The sequence below is a fragment of the Aotus nancymaae genome, unplaced genomic scaffold (genome assembly GCF_030222135.1).
Source record: "Aotus nancymaae isolate 86718 unplaced genomic scaffold, 86718_ANA_hifiasm-v0.15.2.pri h1tg000030l, whole genome shotgun sequence".
NCBI lineage: Eukaryota > Metazoa > Chordata > Mammalia > Primates > Aotidae > Aotus > Aotus nancymaae.
The window spans coordinates 29,364,322-29,381,739 of NW_026988443.1; the positions used below are offsets into that span (position 1 = coordinate 29,364,322).

A 17,418-nucleotide genomic window follows, 5' to 3' on the forward strand; every position below is an offset into this window, starting at 1 on the left:
TTGTACCCTTCAGAGAAAACAGATTGAAAATGCAGTAAGGTAATGAGATTTGACCAAAATACTCAAGAGTGACTTCATACTAAGCATTTTCTATTCATCCTGTGCAAAGCAGTGTCCCACGTGCTGTGGGAGATGCAACACAAGTGAGACACACTTTCCCACTGTCAAGAAATTTAGCCATCAAATGGGGAGCAGACAGAGCCCTGTGAGAAGGCAGAGCAGAGCAGGAGTCACAAAAGCAGCTCATATCAGGTACTACTGTGGTTCACGTAAGAAACAGATATCATTTATTGGGAAAAAATTATAAACAGCTTCATAGAAGTGGTGCTGTTGATGGATGTAGAGGCCTCTAAGCATTTGCAGAGTGCAAGGGTAGGCTTTTTTCTTTTTCTTTTTTGAGATGGAGTCTCGCTCTGTCACCCAGGCTGGAGTGCAGTGGCGAGATCTCAGCTCACTACAACCTCTGCTTCCTGGCTTCAAGCGATTCTCCTGCCTCAGCCTCCTGAGTAGCTGGGATTACAGGCATACACCACCATGCCCAACTAATTTTTTTGTATTTTTAGTAGAGACAGGGTTTCACCATGTTGGTCAGGCTGGTCTCAAACTCCTGACCTTGTGATCCGCCCACCTCGGCCTTTCGAAGTGCTGGGATTAAAGGGGTGAGCCACCGCAACCGGCAAGGGTAGATTTCTTAGCACATTTAGGAAAGAAAGAAATGAACCCCACAAGCCACAGGCTCAGGAAGCTACTTATACTATCTTGTGTTAGAATAAGGGGGGAAAAGACATTTAGACCCTGGCCTTAAAGAGCTGAATACTGAGGTTGGTTCTTAAAGACCTCAAAGCCTTGGTGTGGCACACACCAGCCACTCAGCCAACCAGTAAGTATGTATTAAATGTCTATCTTGCCAGGCACAGTGGCTCACATCAGTGATATCAGCACTTTAGGAGGCCAAGGCAGGCTGATCACTGGAGGTCAGGAGTTCGAGAGTGGCCTGGCCAACATGATGAAACCCTGTTTCTACTAGAAATACAAAAATTAGCCAAGTATGGTGGTGGGCAGGGCTGTAATCCCAGCTTCTTGGGAGGCTGAGGCACAAGAATCGCTTCAGTCCAGGAGGTGGAGGTTGCAGTGAGCGAAGATCTCGCCACTGCACTCCAGCCTGGGAGACTGAGTGAGACTCAGCCTCAAAAAAAACAAATGTTTATCCTGTAATCTCTAATTTCCACAAATCCTGAATCTTACACTTTCTGGTGGATCCAGGTACATTTCTCCACAATAGCACTGAATACATACCCTCTGCATCTGGGAATCCACCCGCCACATTCTCAAGGTCTGATCCCGGGACCACGTCACCAGTTGATAGTCCTTGGACCCTAGAAATCACCAAATAAGAATCCTGGAAATTCTTCTGGATTTAACATCCACTTTGCTATAGGCTGAAATGGAGTGAGATTCATCCACCCATTCAACAACATCTCTGATATGCCAGGCACTATTCAAGGTACCAGGACTACAGCATGAATAAATTAATGTCTATCTTTATAGATCTTGCCTTCCAATGGTAAAAACAGACAAATAAATATAAAACATCTGGTAAGGATAACTGATATAAAAATAACACAGGATAAGAGGACAGAGACTGACAGTGGAACTATTTTTAGCTAGAACTCCCCAAGGAAGTCACATTTGAGCAGAAACTTAAATGAAGTGAAATAATAACTGGCAAATTAGCAGGAAAAGAGCAATGCTGGGATTTAACGTCACACTAAACTTTCACATCTGCAAATGTTCTTCCTTTTACATGCTCTTGAGGAGCTGAAGATGAACACATTTTTGCAAAATGGATTGTTTCAAATGCATCATAGCATCTTACCATTCCAAAGAATTTTTTGGTAAAGTGATGCATCTCTTTGTAAAATAAATCATCAATCCTTAATGTTCTTAATTGACTGAATCACATTTTCATTTTAATTCTGGTTAAAGGGAAATTATCCTGAGAAGGTTCAGGGTGCTTTATGAAATAACTTCATGAAAGTCAGAACATTTGGGGGCAATTATGCAGTATCTAGAATCTCCTTCATGGCAACCTTCAGAGAGTGAAGAATTCAGAAATAATTTCATCCAATTTCTTAAATTTTATGGATGGGGAAACTGAGGCAAGAGACTATAATCTGTCCAAGGTCACAGAGTGAGAGGGCAGGAAAATGAGGGCCGGTTCTCTTCCTTATCGGTTACATCTCTGCATCACCAACTCCAACCAAAAATTCACTCTTCAATATTTCATATATCGCTAGGCAAGACCAGCCAGAGAGCTACTATCCTGAACCATAGCTTGTCACAAGTGGCACCATCATGCCCCACATCCACATCAACGATCTTCTGACCCTACATCTGGCCTCTTTTCATTCCCCTGACTTTAAGGAAAAGGTATGCCTAATTCCTTTCTAAATATTATAAATTAACTCAACCCCTCAACCTGTGCCTCGCCTGCTGGTCCCAAGGGGCCCTTTGCTTCCCCAACTCCTGGTGTCTTCTCCCTGCCTTCCAACAGAGAGGGCAGCAGCATCTGCCAACTGGCTAATCTCTATGTCTTGACTTTGAGGGTAACTTCATTCACTAAACTGGTTCCTGCTACCCCTTTTTATGCCACCCTATGACCTGGCTTCTCTCCTCAACTCACTTTTGGAACTCCTTTTTTTTTTCTTTTTTTAAATTTTGAGACAGGGTCTCACTCTGTCACCCAGGCTGGAGTGGAGTGCAGTGACAGAGTCTCGGCTCACTGCAACAAGCTCCACCTCCTGGTTAGGGCAATACTCCTGCCTCAGCCTCCCGAGTGGCTGACATTACAGGCACACACCACCACACCTGGCTAATTTTATATTTTATATATACATAGGTAGAGATGGAGTTCACCATGTTGGCCAGGCTGGTCTCAAACTCCTGGCCTCACGTGATCAACCTGCCTCGGCCTCCCACAGTGCTGGGATTACAGCCATGAGCCACCACACCAGGCCTGAAACTCCTTTCTTAATGATCATATGGCTTCCTATTTAGTCAGTTAAATGCGTTTCTCTTAATCTGCATTTTCATCTGTCAGCAACACCTGAAACCAACGATTACCGCCCTCCTCAGGAGGCATCCTTTTCCCCTGGCCACAACATCCTGAGTCTCTTCCTAACTCTTTAAGAAATCCTTCCCCACAGTGAAAATCAAAGCATGAAGTGGTCCAATAAAAACGGATGACTACCAGCCTGGGCAACATGGCAAAACCCATCTCTACAAAAAAGTACAAAAAATCAGCCCAGCAAGGTGGCACACTCCGGTAGTTCCAGCGACTCAGGGGGCTGAGGTGGAAGCACTGCTTGCGCCCAGGAGGTCGAGGCTGCAGTGAGCCATGTTCATGCCACTGCACTCTAGCCTGGGTGACAAAGCGAGACCCTGCCTCAAAAAAAAAGATGACGAAGACATGGCAGTGAAAGTAAACTGGAACAACGTTGGGTTGAGAAAGAAGTAAGACGAAGATGGTTCCCAACTTACAATGGTTCAACTTACAATTGACTTTATGATGGTGCGAAACTGTCACAATTTTAACATAATATATAGTATTCAATAAATTATATGAGATATTCAACACTTGTTTATAAAATAAGCTTTGTATTAGAGGATTTAGCCCAAATGTAGGCCAATGTAAGTGTTCTGAGCATGTTTAAGGTAGGCTACTTAAGCTATGATGTTCAGTGAGCTAAGTGGGTAAAATACATTTTCTTTTTTTTTTGAGACAGAGTCTCGATCTGTTTCCTAGGCTGAAGTCCAGTGGCACAACCTCAGCTCACTGAAACCTCCACCTCCTGAGTTCAAGAGATTCTCCTGCCTCAGCCTCCCGAGTAGCTGGGACTACAGGCACGCACCACCATACCCAGCTAATTTTTGTATTTTTAGTAGAGATGGGGTTTTGCCACGTTGACCAAGCTGGTATTCAACTCCTGGCCTCAAGTGATCCACCCACCTCATCCTTCCAAAGTACTAAGATTATAGGGTAAACCACCGTGCACAGCCTAAAATACATTTTCTACTTATGATATTTTCAGCATACAAGGGGTTTGTTGGGACATAACCCCATCTTAAGTAAAGGAACATCTGAACAAAAACACGTGCATAATAATTAAATTTGTAGGCAGGGCACAGTGGCTCACGCCTATAATCCCAGCACTTTGGGAGGCCAAGCCGGGTGGAACACAAGGTCAGGAGATCGAGACCATCCTAGCTAACACAGTGAAACCCCATCTCTACTAAAAATACAAAAAATTAGCTGGGCACGGTGCCACACACCTGTAGTCCCAACTACTCAGGAGGCTGAGGCAGGAGAATTGCTTAAACCCGGACCTGGGAGGTGGAGGTTGCAGTGAGCCAGGACTGTGCCACTGCACACCAGCCTGGGTGACAGAGTGAGACTCCATCTCAAAAAAAAAAAAAGTAAATCTGTAAAAGGTTCAGAAACAGGCAAGCCTAAACTATGTTTAGGGATTCATAAATAGGCAGTGAAACCACAAAGGAAGAATCAAGCAATTGCTATCATAAGCATCAGGGGCATAACGCTCTGGGGGAAGGGAGGGGACTGTCATCAGGAAGCTTCGGGGGTCCTGGCATTGTTTTATTTCTTGCCCTGCATGGTAATTACACAGATTTCCACTTTAAAATTATTTGTTAAACTGTACGTGCTCTAAGTAATTTTCAAATACTTAGAAAATTTTTTTCAGTAAAAAAAAATTTTTTTTAATTTAAACTTGTATTTTAGGTTCAGGGGTACATGGGCAGGTTTGTTACATAGGGAAACTCATGTCACGGGTTTGTTGTACAGATTATTTCATCACCTAGATACTAAGCCCAGTACCCAACAGTTATTTTTTCTGATCCTCTCCCCGGTCCACCCTCCACCCTCAAGTACGCCCCGTGTCTATCATTCCCCTCTTTCACAGTTTAAAAAAAACAAAGTTAAATAGTAACTTGTAGTCAAACTTTTGCTACTGGCCAAGCAGATCCAACTTACACAACTCACCCCACCAACTTAAAGACAACATGGATAACTGAAAATGGGTTCCTAAAAACTTTATTTCCATCCAAAACTACAGGTCAAACCCTGCCCGGTGGACTGTGAGGAAATCACATCATCTGTTTTCCATGGCAAAATGCAAGCGATTAAGTTCAAAGCCAAAACCCATGCATGAAATTGGTGGGATAAACACCAGGCAGCCTTATGTTTCTGGAAGCAAGAGTTTTCGGAAATATAGCTGGAAAAGTCAACAGGATGATCAAAAGAGTCTCTTTAATAAATATCCTGGAAAAAGTTTGTGAGAGTCACAAACAAGCTGGGATGGAAGTTGATGTGCTAATCCCAGGTCCACTAGAGACCTTTCCTGGGGCCCTGGACAAGTCATATCGCTCGACCTGCCTGGCTTCCCGTGTGCAATATGGAAACACAAACAAATAAACTCGTGTTCTGCCAAATACTTAGCAATGTGATCGGAAGAAAAGACAGGCTGCATCTAAACTTGTATGGTGAGTTGATAGAGAAACTGAGGCTGTGGCTTCTTGACTCCCATTACACTAGAACCCTGCATGAATGAGGGCCAGATCGTGAAGCTGCAATAACAACCCCCTACCCCTCAGTGGCTTACATTTCCTGCTTGCTCTGCATCTCCACCTCATCCTCATGCCAGATGTGCTGGAAGCAACTCCATCTGGAGCTCTGTCAATTGATGTGACAGAGGCAAAGAGGGCGTTTAACTACCCATCAGCCCCTCACCTTTCAATCCAGGAAAGATCGCATCACTTCTGCTCATAGGTCATGATCAAAGCAAGTCTATCGGCCAAATTTGTCTTCAAAGGGCTGGGAGGTAAAATAGCACTACGTGCTTATGAACACAACAGAGAGTATGTAGCAGGCAGTACTTAACGACCACCTTGGGTCTCCCTCATCAACAGCGTGGCAAGGGCCAAGTGCCCTGAACTCTATTTTCCATCTCTTACTGGAGCAGATCTCATCCAGGCAAGAGACTACGCTGAAAATCAGAGAAGAGGACAGCATTTGGAAGAGAAGAGTAGCCTTATATTGTCCCTTTACCCACCTATGATGAAAGGCAGCAAGAGCCCTGGCTGTCTGGTTCCTGAAGCCCAGCTCTGTCTGTGTCTTCCTTACTGGACTCCACGGCAACACTGACTGGCACTGCTGTGACCAGAGCTCAGAAGGAAAGCCGGCATCAGGCCTCTCACACTCACCTTCCTTCTGCTTCCTCCACTGGAACTCCAGCACCACATCGTCATGTCCCACAAAGGTGTGGACTGGGGTGTTCAAGTCAAAGACATTCCACAGGAGAAGGCTGTTTTCCCTCCGCAGCTGGGGAACCATCACAGTCACCAATCCATTGCTGAAAGGCTACAGTAGAGAAAGGAAAAGCAGGTGATTAGATTTTTTCAGGGAAAATCAGCTGAGTCTTGAGCTTCCAAACTTGGAATTCTTCCTAAGTGAAATAAATGAGATAATGGAAGGCCCCAACTCATCTGGAGAAATTTTTGCCAAACACCATAAGCTGAACATTGCATCTAATTTTCTCTTTGCTTATGGAAGGGACCACAGCAAGCAAAAACTCAAGCTGAGGCAAGCGCTTGAAGAACTTTGAAAATTCTAAAATAAGGCTGGGCACGGTGGCCCACACCTGTAATCCCAGCACTTTGGGAGGCCGAGACAGGCGAATCACAAGGTCAGGAGTTTGAGACCAGCCTGGCCAACATGGTGAAACCCCGCCTCTACTAAAAATACAAAAAATTAGCTGTGCATAGTGGCAGGCACCTGTAATCCCAGCTACTGGGGAGGCTGAGGCAGGAGAATTGCTTGAACCTGGGCGGGGTGGAGGTTACAGTAAGCAGAGATCCTATCACTGTACTCCAGCCCAGGTGACAGAGTAAGACTCTGTCAAAAAAAAAAAAAAAAAAAAAGGCCAGGCGCGGTGGCTCACCTATAATCCCAGCACTTTGGGAGGCCGAGGCAGGTGGATCATGAGGTCAAGAGTTCGAGACCATCCTGGTCAACATGGTGAAACCCTGTCTCTACTAAAAATACAAAAATTAGCTGGGCATGGTGGCACACGCCTATAGTCCCAGCTACTTGGGAGGCTGAGGCAGGAGAATTGCTTGAACCCAGGAGGCAGAGGTTGCGGTGAGCCAAGATCGCGCCATTGCACTCCAGCCTGGGTAACAAGAGTGAAACTCCATCTCAAAAAAAAAAAAAAAAAAAAAAAAAAAATTCTAAAATAAGCAAATGGTTCGGATTGCTATGCACTGAAACACACTGTTTCATATCCCAGCTACTCTCCATGAGTTCCCGCTCAAGAGTTACTGAGTGCTTTCCCAGAACGAGCATGCAGGGCTGACTGGGAAATCCCTGCAGTGGTAAACCTAATTCTTGCCACGTGGAAACACACCAGAAACATGCCATCCACATGAAGTATCACCTTCCTGCTTCCCCAGTACTGCAACTGCTCAAAGGAAAACTTGGTCACTACGGGACTGACATGTTTTACTTAGCAAAACCCCATTCGCTAGGAAGGTAAGGGGCCCACCTGGTTGATAGTTCTGTTATTTAGGAATAAACCACCATCACCTAAGGGCACATTTATCTTCACCACTCCTCCTGGTAACACTCTTGGACTTCTCTGTTTATTTTTTAAAGCAAACATATTAATCCAGAAAAGTATTTCAATTCATAAGAAGAGTGTCTGATTTCTTGGCAAGTGATCCCAGATACAAAACCAACTTAATACCCAAATTATCTTCTTAGCTCCACAACGCTCGATAGTGACAGCTGAATGTATAAAGGTAGCTTTATGCATCCCTGTGCTTGCTTTCAAATTGACATTAAAGGAAATACATTATCTCTCACCTGTGTGGCAGTGGAAAATTACTGGAAGGTTGATAATAGCCTACCCACTCTATTTGTAGCATTTAATGGTTTAAAAACCATGTAAGTTATTTCAAAAGAAAGCTTATGAACCACAGAATTGTATACTTTAAAATGGTGGATTTTGTCACAATAAAAAAAAAAAGGAGGTTAGAGTAAAAAATTACTATTCACATTCTACAGTAAAGGAAATTTCTGCTCAAAAACATCAAATGGGTTGTCCAAGGCCACATCTGTATTAATGATAGAGCATGGCTCCCAGCCCAGGTCTTCTGAATCTGAAGTCAGGGTTCCTTCTACCATAATTCACTGACTTTGAGCCTCTTGACCCTCTCCTCATCTACCCTGCTGCCTGCCCTATCATTAGTGAGTATCTTTACATGGCCAAGCTTTTCTGTGGATCTTTGATAAGCAATTCTGATGTAGATACTTACTCAACAATCCAATAATTATTTTGTTTTATTTATTTCGGAGATGGAGACTCGCTCTGTCACCCAAGCTGGAGTGCAGTGGGGCAATCTCTGCTCACTGCAACCTCTACCTCCCGGGTTCAAGCAATTCTCGTGCCTCAGCCTCCCGAGTAGCTGGGACTACAGGCGTCCGCCACCATGCCTGGCTAATTTTTGTATTTTTAGTAGAGACAGGGTTTCACCATGTTGGCCAGGCTGGTCCTGAACTCCTGACCTCAGGTGATCCGCGCATCTTGGCCTCTCAAAGTGCTGGGATTACAGGCTTGAGCCACCACACCCAGCCGAGAATAAAATGTTAAATAGTTAACAGCATTTATGCCATCATTATCACATTTGTCCCACCACTAAACCAAGACAGAAAGAGAAAATTGCCTCACAAAGAAAATAAGAGAAAATTTCCCTGGGCTTTTTGTTTTTGGAACACCCAAGAGAAAGTTTCCTATCAAGAGGCAGGGTGGCTCACTCACTGTGTATCTGGCCTTCCAGACAGGCACCTGGCAAGGGAGAATATTGAGGTATTTCCGAGGCTGGCGGTAATCCCAGAACTAGAAGAGAGCAAGCAAGATCATTAGTGAAATAAATGCCATTAAACAATTCTACTGAAATAAGCGTAGCCTTTGAACTCATTGTTTCTGGTCCTCTAAAGATACACTTCAACAGCGTATTTTTAGTTCAGTCCCTATAACCACGCCACTGTGACGGATATAAAGAAATCTCCCTTTTCATTTCTAAAACACTACAGGAGAATTTCTGGACTTTATGAGGACCACCAGTCAGGGCAGCTTACTGTCAATAGGCCTGATTATGAAACGACCTTTAGCGCTGAAAATTAAAAGTGATGTGTTTGATCCTGTATCACGTTTATATCATGCAGGTGATTTAAGAACAATAGCTGAAGTGTCCTGACTATTCATTACATTTCAGACATATATTTAGAACTTTTTTTCTCCCATTTAATCTTTGTAACAACCATATAATGCATGTTATTCATCTCTTTTTCAAATGTAGAGGCTATATAAGGAAACAATGTGATATGCTCAACGTCACAAAGAAAAAAGGCGGCTGTGTGAGAAGCTAGGAGCCAATCCATTCAAGTCCACACCCGCTGTCATCCTCCAACATCTGAGGTGCAGTTCTTGAAACTGTAGCACACACAAAGTGAGCCGGACACACTACCTTAGAGACACCCACGCTTCTAACGGGAGAGGCACATATGCTTAGAGCTCCAGCATCTGTCACAAAGGCAGGAAAACCAAGAGTGAAACTCGGAACTGTTTAAGTATTAGGGAATCATTTTCAAAAACAGATGACAGCAATCACAGATGAAAGAAATCACTATGGCGATTTCTTTTTCCTTTTTTTTATTTTAATAGAGGTGGAATCTTGCCATGTTGCCCAGGTTGGTCTCGAACTCTTAGGCTCAGGCAATCCTCCCACCCCGGCCTCCCAAAGTGCTGGGATTACAGGTGTGAGCCACCACTCTCAGCTACTTTGACAATTTCCTATAAAGTTAAAAGTACACATACCATATGACCCAGCAACAGCACTCCCACATAACTGCCCTAGAAAATAGAAGATGTCTGTTCACACAAAACCCTATACGTGAACGTTTATAGTGGCTCTATTCACAATCACCAAAAACCAAAAATCGTCCAAATGTCCTTCAATGGGTCAACATAAAATTAATAGTGGCATATTCATAAGTGAAATACTACTCAGTACTAAAAAGTCATGCATTATTAATTTTTAAAACAACTTGGATGACTCTTAAGGCATTTTGTTGAGTGAAAAAAAGACAAACTTAAAAGGTTATATACTAGGCCAGGCACAGTGGCTCACACCTGTAATCTCAGCATTTTGGGAGGCCAAGGCAGGCAGATCATTTGAGGTCAGGGGTTTGAGACCAGCCTGACCAACATGGCAAAACCCCATCTCTACCAAAAATACAAAAATTAACTGAGTGTGGTGCCACACACCTGTAGTCCCAGCTACTCAAGAGGCTGAGGCAAGAGAATCGCTTGAACCCGGGAGGCAGAGGTTGTAGTGAGCTGAGATGGCACCACTGTACTCTAGCCTGGGCAACAGAGCAAGACTCTGTCACAAAAAAAAAAAAAAAAAAAAAGAAAGAAAGAAAGAAAGAAAAAGGTTATATACTACATGATTCCATTTAAATGGCACTCTCAGGCTGGGTGCAGTGGCTCACACCTATAAACCCAACACTTTGGGAGGCCGAGGCGGGCAAACCACTTGAGGTTAGAAGTTCAAGACTGGCAAACATGGTGAAACTCTATTTCTGCTAAAAATATAAAAATAAATTAGCTAGGCATGGTGGTAGGTGCCTGTAATCCCAGCTACTTGGGAGGAGGCTGAGGCAAGAGAATTACTTGAACCTGGGAAGTGGAGGCTGCAGTGAGCCAAGATCATATCATTGCACTTCAGACTGGGCAACAGAGTGAGACTCCACCTCAAAAAACAAAACAAAACAAAAAAAGGCATTCTCAAAAAGACAAAATTATAGTGATGGGGAACAGACCAGTGGTTGCCAGAAGTTAGGGGTAGGAGAGGGTATGACTGCAAAGGACTAACACAAGGTAGTTCGTTAGTGTCACTGAACTGTTTAACACCCCGACTGTGGGGGCAGTTATATGCAACTCTGCGTATGTTACATTTCATAGGTTTTCAAGGCTGGTGCAGTGGCTCATGCCTATAATCTCAGTGCTTTGGGAGGCTAAGGTAGGAGGATCACTTGAGGCCAGGAGTTCAAGACCAGCCTGGGCAACAAAGCAAGACCCCATCTCTGCACCTAGCTAATTGGGACGTTGAAGTGGGAGGATCAATTGAACCCAGGAGTTCAAGGTTACAGTGAGCTATGATCATATCACTGCACTCCAGCATGGGCAACAGAGCATGACCCTGTCTCAAAAAAAATTTTTTAACAAAAAAATAAAATTGGCTGAGTGCAGTGGCTCACATCTGTAATTCCAGCACTTTGGGAGGCTGAGGTGGGAGAATCACAAGGTCAGGAGTTCGAGACCAGTCTGACCAAAATGGTGAAACCCCGTCTCTACTAAAAATACAAAATCTAGCTGGGCATGGTGGTACAAACCTATAATCCTAACTACTTGGGGAAACTGAGGCAGGAGAATTGCTTGAACCTGGGAAACAGAGGTTGCAGTAAGCTGAGATCACGCCACTGCACTCCAATCTGGGCAACAGAGCAAGACTCAGTCTCAAAAAAAGAAAAGAAAAATTATATCAGACCATATGCAACACCGTAAAAAAGTCCAACAGATGTATAATTATTGTTCCAGAGGAAAGGAAAGAGAAGGAATGGAACAGAAGTAATATTTGAAGAGAAAATAATGGTTGAAAATTTCCCCAAAGTGAAGACGGCCAACAAGCCGCAAATGTAAGAACTACTTTCCTCCTTCTTACAAAAGAAATCAGTTTTCATAACGGTCTTTAATAAACATAACCTTTTCTGTAGAAGGGGCTGACCCACACAGGTACTCTCACACTGGCTTCTCTGTTTCAAAACTTTTGGAGAGTTAAAAAAGTATAGGGCTATATATTCAAGCCCCAAAATCTCTTACGAAACTTTAAAATATTCAAAATGTTTTTAAACTGGTTTTACATGGTTTTAGAGCAAGAGAAGAGGCTTTCCAAAGGTTTTGCTTGGTTTGGTTAATAATTTTGTGAATAAGCCTGAATGGATATGGAAATGACTTTCTGGAGTTTCATTACCTTCTAAAAAATCTCAAGAGTTCTAAGTGGGTGACTTTTTCTCCTCTCAAAAGAAAATTAGGATCTTCCAAGCTGGAATGCAAGAGAGTATTCTATGTGCCAACGATGAGCTGTTAATAAATCTTAGCTGTTCCCCTACTTAATGCGCAGTATGAATGAACGACTATTACAAAGCACAGAACATAATGAAAGGGCAAACACCCAGCTATAAACTCCTGCTCAGTTCCCCAGCCTGCCTGAGGGCTGGATGAGGGTCTTCTATTGCATGTGTGGGAAGAGGTGAATTTTCTGAGCAAACATATAATTTTGCCTACTTCCAAAAAAAATTAGTAATTTAGATTGAAAAGTTTAAATGGCATAACTGGTTCAACTTAATGGCATCCCTGTTTTGATTCACTATGAAGACTAATAATCATATAACTAAACTTAAAATGAGAAAACTTGAGAATTTCTAGGAAGAGGTCAGGCATGGTAGCTCAAGCCTATATAATCCCAGAACTTTGGGAGGCTGAGGCAGACGGAACACCTAAGGTCAGGAGTTCAAGATCAGCCTGGCCAACATGGCAAAAGCCTGTCTCTACTAAAAATACACATATTAGCAGGGCATGGTGGCAGGCGCCTGTAGTCGCAGGTACTTGGGAGGCTGACACAGGAGGATCACTTGAACCTGGGAAGTGGAGGCTGCAGTGAGCTGAGACTGTGCCACTGCACTCCAGCCTGGGCAACAGAGTAAACTCCATCTCAAAAAAAGAAAAAATTATAGGAAGAAAAAAAATAAAACTTCTAATGCTTTCGATTTGCTGCTCATAAAAAAAAAAAAAAATCTCAGCTTTCTCATTTTCAGTCCAAGGGACACACTTTATAACAGCAAGAGAAACTTCACTCCATGGCTGTTTTTTCAAAAAATCTTCTATTTCACATGAGATGTGTATTAAAGAACCAAATGCTGGACTTGAAGAGGAAAGTATCAAGGATTCCTTTATTTCCCTTTTCTTTTTTTCTTTTTCACTTTGTTTTGAGACAGGATCTCACTTTGTAGCCCAGGCTGGAGTACAGTGGCAGGATTACGGCTCACCGCACCCTTGACCTCCCCAGTTCAAGTGATCTTCCTGCCTCAGCAGCCTCATGAGTAGATGGGACTACAAGTACACACCAGCACACCCAGTTATTTATTTATTTATTTATTTATTTTTCTGTAGAGATGAGGTCTTCCTATGTTGCCCAGGCTGGTCTTGAACTCCTGGGCTCAAGTGATCTGCTTGCCTCAACCTCCCAAAATGCTGAGATTACACGTATGAGCTACTATGTTCAGCTTTTTTCCCTGTTCTCAAAAGGCCAGATTTGCCTTCCATGGAAAACCTACATAGAAAGAAGTTATGTAATTGTCCTTAGTTTTACAATAATCTATTAAAAAATATTAAAATATTCCAATGAAATGGGCACAGTGGCTCACATCTGTAATCCCAGCACTTTGGGAGGCCAAGGTGGGCAGATCACTTGAGGTCAGGATTTCGAGACCAGCCTGGCTACCATGGCGAAACCCCATCTCTACTGAAAAAAATATATATAAATAAGCCGAATATGGTGGTGCGCATCTGTAATCCTAGCTACTCAGGAGGCTGAGGCACAAGAATTGCTTGGACTCAGGAGGTGGAGGTTGCAGTGAGCTGCGATCACACCACTACACTCCAGCCTGGGCAACAGAGCAAGACTTTGTCTCAAAAAAAAAAAAAAAAAGAAGACACAACACACAGACTGGGAGAAATGATCTGCAAACTATCTGACAAGAGATTAATAACCAGAATACGTAAGGATCTCAAGCAACTCAATAGGAAAAAAAATCTAATAATCCAATTAAAAAATGGGCAAAAGATCTGAACAGACATCTCTTAAAAAAAGACATACAACCCTTTTCACAAGATGGTGCCGAAAGGGAAGAAGGAAGCTCCTGCCTCTCCTAAAACCGAAGGCAAAACGAAGGCTTTAAAGGCCAAGAAGGCAGTGTTGAAAGGTGTCCACAGCCACAAAAGAAAGAAGATCTGTACATCACCCATCTTCCGGCGGCCCAAGACACTGCAACTCTGGGGGCAGCCCAAATATCCCAGGAAGAGCGCCCCCAGGAGAAACAAGCCTCACCACTATGCTATCGTCAAGTTTCCGCTGACCACTGAGTCTGCCATGAAGAAGACAGAAGACAACAACACACTTGTGTTCACTGTGGATGTTAAAGCCAACAAGCGCCGGCTCAAACAGGCTGTGAAGAAGCTCTATGACACTGATGTGGCCAAGGTCGACACCGTGATTCGGCTGATGGAGAGAAGAAGGCATACGTTTGACTGGCTCCTGATTACGATGCTTTGGATGTTGCCAACAAAATTGGGATCATCCAAACTGCTGGCTAATTTTAAATATATGTATGTCTTTTCACCAAAAAAAAAAAAAGAATACATACAAATGGCAAACAGTATATGAATGCTCAATATCATTGATCCTCAGAGAAATGCAAATCAAAACTACAATGAGATTTCATCTCACACTGGTTAGAATGGCTGTTACCTAAAAGACAAGCAATGATGAATGCTGGCAAAGATGTGAAGACAAGGGAACCCTCATATACTGTTGGTAGGAATGTAAATTAGTACAGCCACTATGGAGAACAGTATGGCGATTCCTCAAAACACAAGGAATGGAACCATCATATGATCCAGCAACCAATGCTAGGTATGTACCCTAAAGAGAAACCAGCATAACAAAGAGACATCTGCACTCCCGTATTTATTGCAGTATTATTCACAATAGCCAAGGTCTGGAAGTGACCTAAGTGTTCATCAACAGATGAATGGAAAATAAAATATGGTACATACACACAATGGAGTACTATTCATCCATGAAAAAGAATGCAATCCTATCACTTACAACACGGAAGGAACTAGAGGACATTATGTTAAGTGAAATAGGCCAGGCACAGAAAATAAACTTTGTGTGTTCTCACTCATTTGTGGGAGCTAAAAATTAAAACAATTGAACTCATGAAGGTAAGAGAGCAGAATGATGGTTACCAGAGGCTGGGAAGGGCAGTGGGGCAGGGTGGGGGGAGCCAGAAGCGGGAATGGTTAATGGGTAGAAAAACATAGCTAGGCAGAATGGGTAAGAGCCAGGATGTGACAGCACAACTGGGTGATTACAGTCAACAATAATTTATTGTACATTTAAAAATAACTGAAAGGATATAATCGGAATGTTTATAACACAAAAAAAATGATAAATGCTTGAGGTGATGGAGACCCAATTTGCCCTAATGTGATCACTATACATTATATGCCTGTAACAAAAGATCTCGTGTACCCCATAAATATATGTACCTACTAGTTACCCATAATTTCTTTTTAAAAAATAGAAACAGAAAAAAGAAAAGTCTCAAATGCTTGCTGAAGCTGTACATCAGGGAAAAATTAGCAGTGAGTTAAATTAATGGCTGTGGATGCTAGAATATAAACAAGAAGCTTGACAACAGGTTAAAAAATAAAACACAAAAATCAAATAAAACAAAAATGAAGAAACCACCAGTAGCTTAAAACAAACTTTATGAAAGTTTTGGTTTTAAATAACACATAAACATAGAAAAAGGTTCTTCCAGGCATGCTGGCTCACTCCTGTAACCCCAGCATTTTGGGAGACCGAGGCAGGTGGATCACCTGAGGTCAGGAGTTTGAGACCAGCCTGGCTAACATGGTGAAACTGTCTCTACTAAAAATGAAAAAACTAGCCAAGTGTGGTGGTGCACACCTGTTATCCTAGCTACTTGGGAGGCTGAGGCAGGAGAATTGTTTGAACCCAGGAGGAGGAGGTTGCAGTGAGCTGAGATCACACTACTGCACTCCAGCCTGGGCAACAGAGTGAGACTCTGTCTCCAAAAAAAAGAAAAGAAAAGAAAAGAAAAAAGTTCAGGTTTATCACAGTGTAAATACTGATTTTAACATACTATTCTAACTTAAATAAGTCTTGGGTTTATTTTCTCATGGAAAGCTTAATTAATTTACACATCCTAAATTGCATAACTGTTTTCATGGATTATATGAATTTCCATCATTTCCACAAAATGTTTAAAATTATTAAAATGTAAAAATTATATTAAATTGAATGAATAATAACAAATGATGCTTTTTAAAAAGTGTTTGCTCTTATGACCTTTTTTTTTCTTTTTTTGAGAGACGGTCTCCCTTTGTAGAGTGCAGTGGCACAATCTTGCCTCAATAGAACCTCAACCTCTCAGGCTTGAGCAATTCTTCCAACCTTCGCCTCCCAAGTAGCTGGGACTACAGGTGCTTGCTAACACGCCTGGCTAGTTTTTTGCATTTTTTGTAAAGATGGGGTTTTGCCATGCTGCCCAGGCTGGTCTCAAACTCCTAAGTTCAAGCAATCTGCCTGCCTCAGCCTCCCAAAGTGCTGGGACTACAGGTATGAGTCACCGAGCCTGGCTGAACTTTTTATAGTACCAAAGATCACAAGAACTTAAGTCTACAGCCTGGTGAACATGGGGAGACCCCAACTCTACAAAAAAACAAAAAAAACAGCCAGGCATTGTGGCTTGCACCTGTAGTCCCAGCTACTCTGGAGGCTGATGTGGGAAGATCGTTTGAGCCCAAGCGGTCCAGACTGCAGTGAGCTATGATCGTGCCATTGCATTCCAGCCTAGATAACAAGGTGATATCTTGTCTCAAAAAAAAAAAACCACAACAACTTAGCTATTCCATTACAGTATCAAGGTAAATATGTTTAATATTTCTCTAACAAACGCTTAACATAAACTTTTATTTCTGTGTTATATCAGCTTAATTTAGATTAATTTTAAGACCTTCAACTAATATTAATGAATAACCTTTGAATATATGTCTATACATTTTTTTTAAGAGATAGGATCTCACTCTGTCACCTAGACTGGAATGTAGTGATTTGATCACAGCTCACTGCAGCCTTGAACTCCTGGGCTCAAGCAATCCTCCTGCCTTAGCCTCCTGAGTAGCTGGGACTACAGATGCATGCTACCAGTCCAGCTATTTTTTTTTTTTTTTTTTTTAGAAACAGGGTCTCACTATGTTGTCCAGGCTCATCTCTAACTCCTAGCCTCAAGGGATCCTCCCACCTCAGCCACCCAAAGTGCTAGGATTACAGGCATGATGAGCCAGCCAAGAACACCTTTTAAAATTGTTAAATTGAATTATGGAACACAATTTTTACACACACATA

General features: G+C 42.6%; 1 protein-coding gene and 1 pseudogene across 10 annotated transcripts in view; one reads left to right on the forward strand and one right to left on the reverse strand.

Moving 5' to 3' along the window:
- WDR59 (WD repeat domain 59) overlaps positions 1 to 17,418 on the reverse strand; it is a 141,292-nt gene that overhangs the window by 71,352 nt on the left and 52,522 nt on the right. For 8 of the 10 annotated variants that reach the window (XR_010344895.1, XR_010344894.1, XM_064383315.1 and 5 more), the window contains 3 exons: positions 8,895 to 8,972; positions 6,280 to 6,436; positions 1,297 to 1,376 (listed from right to left, as the gene is read on the reverse strand). Coding sequence is in view for 8 of the 10 variants with exons in the window: in XM_064383315.1 (XP_064239385.1) it covers positions 1,297 to 1,376; positions 6,280 to 6,436; positions 8,895 to 8,972 (315 nt within the window). In the remaining 2 variants the exon portion in view is untranslated. Of the gene's footprint in view, positions 1 to 1,296; positions 1,377 to 6,279; positions 6,437 to 8,894; positions 8,973 to 9,603; positions 9,660 to 17,418 lie in introns of all 10 variants that reach the window. The other 2 variants (XM_064383312.1, XM_064383317.1) reach the window with 1 other exon arrangement.
- On the forward strand, positions 14,092 to 14,573 carry LOC105706747 (large ribosomal subunit protein uL23-like; annotated as a pseudogene).